The following is a 7,489-nucleotide window of genomic DNA, read 5'->3' on the forward strand; positions in this document are numbered from 1 at the left end:
CTTCACCTCACACCGAGACGTAAGCCCCGGGCTGAATTAAAAAAATAAATCTAAAAATTATATATCTTATAAAAATAAAATACGAACTAATTTCATCATCAATTTCATCAAAACCCCTTGAGGCGCAACTTTTCATAACGCCTCAGCCCTATGAGGCGCACATACAAAATGATTCCTGACTGTTTTATACCATGGTCACATCTAGAAGAAGTGCAGATCTAAGATCACTACTTTGCCTGGTTTTATAGGTTTTGCAGACCAACCATACTATTCAGATTTTTTAAAAAAAAAATCATATATACTCAGCAATAACATATCTGTATGATGATGCTATACTTTATAATTTTTATATATGTAGAAGCATGAACTATGTAAAAGATTGTAGTTCCACAGTTAATGTGGATGGAGCTTGGTTTCAATAAATGGAAGGCGTTTTGGTCCCAAAATCTAAGGCGTCCATCACGCACGTGAGGTGCGTGTCAATGTACTACAAAATAATAAGCTTTATTTCTGCATCTTTCTCAACTGTTTTACATATAAGCATATTTATCTAGTAAACCTTTCATTTTTACTAAAGAAAATGAAAACAATCAACACAATCCGTACTTTTGCCTTTGCGAAGAGGTCTAAGCTTATTCGGTGGTAGCCAAGTGGCCAGCGAGTGGTCCCGCCACCGTATACATCTTCACTCTATTAATGAAGGTCGACTTCAGGTTACCTCCTTGTTACTCCATCTCGACTATCCTTGATCTTCCCTAGCCTCAAGAGCTGTGATACCAAATCAAAGAATCAATGATACTTATAATCAACATCACCAGACATGTAAATTTCAACAATTTAAACTTATCAGTTGATTCTAAACCAGCAACAACAAAGGGTCAGGTTAAATTTCAAAATCCACACATTTGGGAGCAAAATAAGTTGGAACAAAATCAAATTAGAAGTGTAGAGTAAATATTCAGCAAAAGGGAATGACTCGCTACAATATGGCTACTCAATTCTCTAGTTACATAACAAAAATGAAGAGTTCACAGTTTACCTATAGAGGGGCTGGGGACCGGAAGCGAAGGGCGTACAGAAAAATATCACGATCATATCAACATAAACATGATCATATCAACATAAATATTACCTGAAAACTTATAATTTTTTTCAGTAGGTTTAGTTTTTTTAAGGAAATGTGATTTTGACCCGTTTGGTTCGTCCGTGTGAAATATTTATAAAAAACAGGTCAGTCTGTCGAAACTGTGTAGAGTTCGAACCTTGTTAACTATGTATAGAAATTAAATTAAAAATATGTTAACCTGTCAACCCAACCTGACCCATTGCACACAAACACACACACACACAAAAAAAAAACTTTTTTCAACCTGAAACCCTTCTGACCCATTATCTCAATTTTGCAGTCAATAACTTACCTCCGCTCTCTCATTCTCATATCAGTTGGTTTCTTTCGAGAGCAAAAACAACTGTCAATTCTCTCCCTCAAAAAACCTGGCCATCCATCTGGTATTTTGCTTCTGCAGCATCAGCGGGATCTACAAACTGCACAAATCCAAACCCCCTTGGCTCCTTGCACAAACAAAAATAAAAATTATTCAACATCAAATCAAAAACAAGTTATGTTAACCTGTTTTTACCTTAACTACTTGTAAAACTGATTTGGGTACAGACAAACTTTTGCTTCTATCTAGCTAACTATTTCATGCAAATTATCTCAATTCCAAAACTGTAAAATAAAATTATAAATTTTAAAAATAAATTTGATGAAACTAACGGTTAACTTGTTGCGATATAAACCTTTAAAATATTTCGTTTTGGTAGCAGCAGCGCCCCAACGTCAAGTCATCATTGAATATGTGTCGCACGGCGGTAATTTGCAAAGTGGGATTACATTTATCAGAATCGAATATTACAATGTTAAGAAAACCATACCTCTTGACTGATTATTTATCCACAACAATCGTCGCAGGGGAACTGATTTCTTCAATACCAGAGCCCTCGTCTCTGACTTTAAAGATACCTACAAGGGTAACATCATTAAGATTTAAGAATAATAAAATTATGAGATTGACAACTATACCATACTAAATAGCTCTTTACTCACCAATAATCCGGTATGTCGAGCTTTCTTGACACCAAAAACCATAACCTCTCCATGGTTGCAATGTTCACCTTTTCCAACAAACATAAAATCAAGCAAGAGGTGATTTTGAGATTCATTGCACACGACAAAAAAAATTATCAGCTTACCATTCAAGAAACAATGTTAATCACTCAATTGTGAAAGTCATAACTATTGTTAATATTAACCACGAAAACTATAAAGAAACAACTTATAAACAAAAATCAGAGACATTAACTACCTTCCAAAAAGATAAAAATAACTAAAGAACTATGAACCATATGTTCATCAGCAACTTAAAGATTCATAAATATAAAAAAAAACCCTAGATAACAACATCAAACAAAACCTACCCAGAACCCAATAGACCACAAAAAACATAAAAGCACATTAAATCCTAGAACCCTTGTTTTTACAAGATCAAGCTTCATGGCTTACCTCGACCAGAATCATGAAGCTTCTTGCTTCTATAGATTTGATTTTAAGAAGAGATTCTTGATTTTTCATACCGAAACCGTAGCAACTCCAAATCGGTTCAATATATGTTGTCTAAGCAAAATATCACAATAAACATCAAACTATAGCTGATAAACATCAATACAGGGCTAAAGAAAACTCAAAAACATACCCTTGAAACTCCAATCAGAACCCAGTCGTGTGAATCACCGCTGTCTTCGTGTTTGGTGGTGAGAGAGGCGGTGGTCATGATGATGACGGAGAGAATTGTGCAGCGGGGTGAGGTAGGCGGTGGCTCTGGTGAAGAACGTTAGGGTTTGGTGAAGAGCCGCGCTTGATGAAAATGAGGGTCAGGGGTTGTGATTTAGGTTAGAAGGGTGAATTTGAACCAAAACTTGGTTATGAATGGCAATTGTAGAGACCGTCGGAACCATTGAATGGCTCCCGTATCTCTCTCTGTGAGCTCTCTTTCACTCTGTAAGGTGTGTGTGTATGAAAGGGGAAAAAGAAAGTCTGGGAATCTAGGGTTTGCAAAAGAGAATTTAATAGATCTGAAGCATTTTGATTTTGAATTTGAAAGGCCCGCTCATCTAAATCCCGCCCAAGTGAGATTTCAGGATGTTTGAAATTTGTTGAAATTAATTTGTGCTTTGCAGCATTGTACAATATGCTTCCAAGTGTTGTAAATGGACAAATGACCATTTCTGCCCTTCAGATATGCTTATTAATATAGTATAGATATATATATATGAAAAGTGTAAAATACATTACGGCTTAACGTACATCACGTACGACAACGTGCGTGATTAATGTTTTCATCATGCGTGATTAATGTTTTCCAACATGCGTGATTTGGGTTTTTTAGTTTATAACGTGCGTGATTTTTAAATGAACGTGCGTAATTGTCTGTCGTACGTGATGTACGTTATTTTTTTGGCTCATATAAATATTTATTCGAAAAAAAAATAATTAACCTTTTGTATATTATTTCCTACAGATTTATAACGCAACTGTCAATTAATTGGGGTTTTCTTATTTTTCGTCATAAATGTGTAGGAAACGATATCAATTTCCCTTATTTTTTGGTTTTGTAGGTTATTTCCGATAGATTTGTTACGCAACTGTCAATTAATTAGGGTTTTCTTATTTTCCGTCATGGATGCATCGAAAATTTGTAACAAAATCTTGATTTTTTTTTTTGTAGGAAATTCGTCATAAAAGTGTAGTAATCTTTGACGAAAAAAATTGTGTAGGAAATTTCTGTAGAAAATTGTTCCTTCTTCTGGTAGTGATATATATATATATATATATATATATATATATATATATATATATATATATATGTTTCTTTCAAGAGAATATAATACCAAAAGTTGCAAAAATATAATTTGTATACAAGATTAAATATAAATAGTAGACGTGACAATGTAAAAAAGGTCTAAAGGAAAATGATGTATACTTATAAAACATTTTAATAAGCATAATGCTTATGTAACATTTTTTTGTTGTCTTAAATCTATGTATTCATTATTTACAATATGTGTTTAACAAATTAAAAGGTAATGAACTGAGATTAGAGGTAAACACAACTTTAATCATTAGATTATAACACTTTTACAATCAAGTTGTGGGATATTTGTGTAAATGCAATGACATAGGGTTTACAAAAAGATAGGTTATATAAATCGGTACATTTGTAAAAGTATGTTATTGTATTTTACAATTTCAACTAATTTAGTAAATCAAACGTAATTAAGTCTGAAAGACAAGTATTCAACTTCTTTTATCAAGAAACCCAATATATTAAATTTCATAAGTTAAATACATATATGCTTTTATATATACCAAATAAATATAAAAAAATATAACATTTTAGGCAAATCTCACATCTGCCTTAAACATATGAGATACTTGATTCATAAGACCATGTGTTATCGATTAACCAACTTTTCCATAAACTGAGAAAAAACTACCGCCACATCAGCGCCAATTGATCACAGTGCCATTAACTAAATTGTCCATTAACCGGGTGTTGTGAGTTAACTACACCACACAAATATATATATATATATATATATATTTTTTTAAATTTACCCAATAACGTCCAACACCTCAAATTCTCTAACCTCTCTTAAATAACATCAACACATTTTGAATGCCTTCCTTTAATGGAAAGAAGAACTCTACAATTAATTATACTCGAGTGGAGTGATCTAAGGATGAGTGACATTATGTGAAGCTTTCATCTTGATAAGAAAAAACAAAGCCGTGAATTCTTAGTGGGTAAAACAAGCAAAATCAATTGTGTGAGGAGTCGAATATTAAAGTCCCGGAAAGATAAAAAGATAACAAAAACACCCTAGTTAATTTATATATAAATCATTAGTTTTATAGATCAGCATAAAAGTATGTTGATCTTTTTAATTTTCCTTTCACTTTCGAAATATATGTGTTGAATAAAGTGTTTTATGTTCTTGAGCAGAGTATATATCTTGACACATTCTGAGTTTTGTCTTCTAGCAAAATTATACAAAGAAAGAAATGCTGTGAATTGAATTTAGCCACTTTAGATTTGTTTTCTTTTTGTAGTAATATAAAAATTCAACTAATCATGTCAATTAGCCAACTGTTAAACAATAGATAAAGTAAACCAAGTCATTTGCCAATTTCTTGTCAACACTCCTAAATGGCCCCACTCTTTGGTTGCCAGGAGGCCATGAGGTAATTAAATGATTCAGACCTTTTAGAAAAAAATCAACACCTTTTATTTTAGAAACACTTTTTATAAAAAAATAGAGTAAACCTATGATATTAACTAATATATTTTTTTATCCTTTTGAATCAATGTTTAAAAGTTGATATTAAACATTACTATCATTATTTAATTGTAAAAAAACTATGACATGTTTAATTGTTAAAAATGAAAACAATAACCCATCATGGGATAAAAAACACTTCTTATCATAAAAAATTAAAAAGTAAGTTTGAAAAACAATGTTTTTTACATTAATTAATTCGTCTCCCTCATGTTATAAATGGACACTATTCTTTATAATTAATGTTATAAATTTTGTACTTTTTAAATGACGAAGAGACACTATCTAAAATCTACTTTTAAAATTTATTCATTGTCTATTTTAAAAGACTCGAACCCGTATCACTTTGGTGAGAATAAATGCGTGACACTAGTAACTACTAAGCAAAGATTCCTATCAGCCTATAAATTTTGTTCGAGTGTCATAATTGATTAATTGGTATAAATATATATAATGCTTGATTGAGCCTCACTTCCCTCTTATAAACCACCCATCACAGCCTTCATTCTCCTTCCCCCTTTTTGTTGAACAACCAAATCTCCAATCTTTCTCATTTCAACCTTTTTGAATTCTTGAGGCATTTTATCAAACACTTTAGCGCGCAAATGGCTAGAACACAACAGCGGTACCGCGGCGTCCGCCAAAGGCATTGGGGTTCCTGGGTGTCCGAAATTCGCCATCCTTTGTTGTAAGCCCCCCCACCCCCCCCCCCCCAAAACAATGTTTTTCCTATTGTACTTAACACATTATAAATTGTACATCAAAGATTCAAACATTTACTAATTGGCAAATTTTTTTTCCCAAAACAGGAAAACGAGAATTTGGTTAGGGACATTCGAGACGGCTGAAGACGCGGCCCGAGCCTATGACGAGGCTGCGAGGCTCATGTGCGGGCCACGTGCGCGAACAAACTTTCCATACAATCCTAATATGTCACAATCTTCTTCTTCCAAACTACTCTCCGCAACTTTGACAGCAAAACTGCATAGATGCTACATGGCTTCACTTCAAATGACCAAACCTTCAATCCAACAACAACAAATGATGAACTCGAAACGAATGTGTTCGACTCATGTTGTCGAGTCTTCACCCGACACAAAGCCAATGGTGCTGATGCAACACCAACAACCTGAGGCGGATATTAACACCACCCATCATCATCATCATCAACATTATCAACATTGTCATCCTCATCATCAACATCATCAGCAGCAGCAACAGTTTCTTGCGAAACTCGAGGATCATCACATCGAACAAATGATCGAGGAGTTGCTTCACTATGGATCGATCGAATTTTGTTCGATTGACCAATCACATGACTAGTTCAACGCTTGAACACGGGAAATGCTATCTGCTAGGGTGCTGCTAAACGTACCCTCTCTCACAAAATATGAGGGGACCACCTTTAAAAAATAAATTTCCCTCTCATGTGGGGGTGCGTTCACTAGAGGGGTACGTTTAGCCAGACCCTATCTGCTATTGAAACGGAGAGTCAAACACGACAGCAGTTTTTGCATAAAATTTGATGGACTGCGTTTAAATTGTGTTTCTAAAACATGCATAAAATGTTTTAGAATGCATTTTTAATAAGTTAGTCGAAATTTATGTAAATACTGTTGTTAATGAGTTGTATTAGTATTAGCACATTTTTTTTTTCTGGAGCTTCTGTTTGTGAGGCCTATAGGTTAGATCTTGTGTAACCGAGAGAAAAGGTCAACCTATACCGAGTATAAAAAAATAATTGATTTATTGTATTATATGATTAATCTTTTATTAAAAGAGTTCAAATATGATTATAAGAATGTTTTGTGCTTTGTTTCTATACACTATATATATATATGTAAATTGGTTTAATTAATAGGTTGTGTTTGGATTAGCTTTTTTTTTTTTTTTTTTTTTTTTTTTTTATAATAAATGAGTTATATTAGTTAATTCAAAACTTGATTATTCTCATGTAATATCCTTTAGTCTAGCGGTATTCAGGCATATAAAATGTTTTCTCTTCAATTGGTCAAGGATTCCGATCTTGCAGTGGACAACGGTGTAGAGTTAGAATAAATCAGATTATTGTTAAAGAGAAAAGTTAATTAAC

General features: G+C 33.2%; 1 protein-coding gene across 1 annotated transcript; it reads left to right on the plus strand.

Moving 5' to 3' along the window:
• Positions 1 to 5,843: 5,843 nt before the first annotated feature.
• Positions 5,844 to 7,193, plus strand: LOC110898603 (ethylene-responsive transcription factor ERF003). The gene is made up of 2 exons (XM_022145407.2): positions 5,844 to 6,085; positions 6,207 to 7,193. Exons 1-2 carry the CDS (start codon positions 6,003 to 6,005, stop codon positions 6,718 to 6,720), a joined length of 597 nt encoding a protein of 198 aa, XP_022001099.1. The 5' UTR covers positions 5,844 to 6,002; the 3' UTR covers positions 6,721 to 7,193.
• Positions 7,194 to 7,489: the final 296 nt, after the last annotated feature.

The sequence above is a fragment of the Helianthus annuus genome, chromosome 13 (genome assembly GCF_002127325.2).
Source record: "Helianthus annuus cultivar XRQ/B chromosome 13, HanXRQr2.0-SUNRISE, whole genome shotgun sequence".
NCBI classification, from domain to species: Eukaryota; Viridiplantae; Streptophyta; class Magnoliopsida; order Asterales; family Asteraceae; genus Helianthus; species Helianthus annuus.

What these genes read in the sequence shown, in the direction of transcription:
- LOC110898603 (XM_022145407.2), top strand. Translation starts at nt 6,003, where the DNA reads ATGGCTAGAACACAACAGCGGTACCGCGGCGTCCGCCAAAGGCATTGG. An exon ending in GAAATTCGCCATCCTTTGTT is followed by an intron (nt 6,086 to 6,206) that starts GTAAGCCCCCCC and finishes TTCCCAAAACAG; the next exon opens with GAAAACGAGAATTTGGTTAG.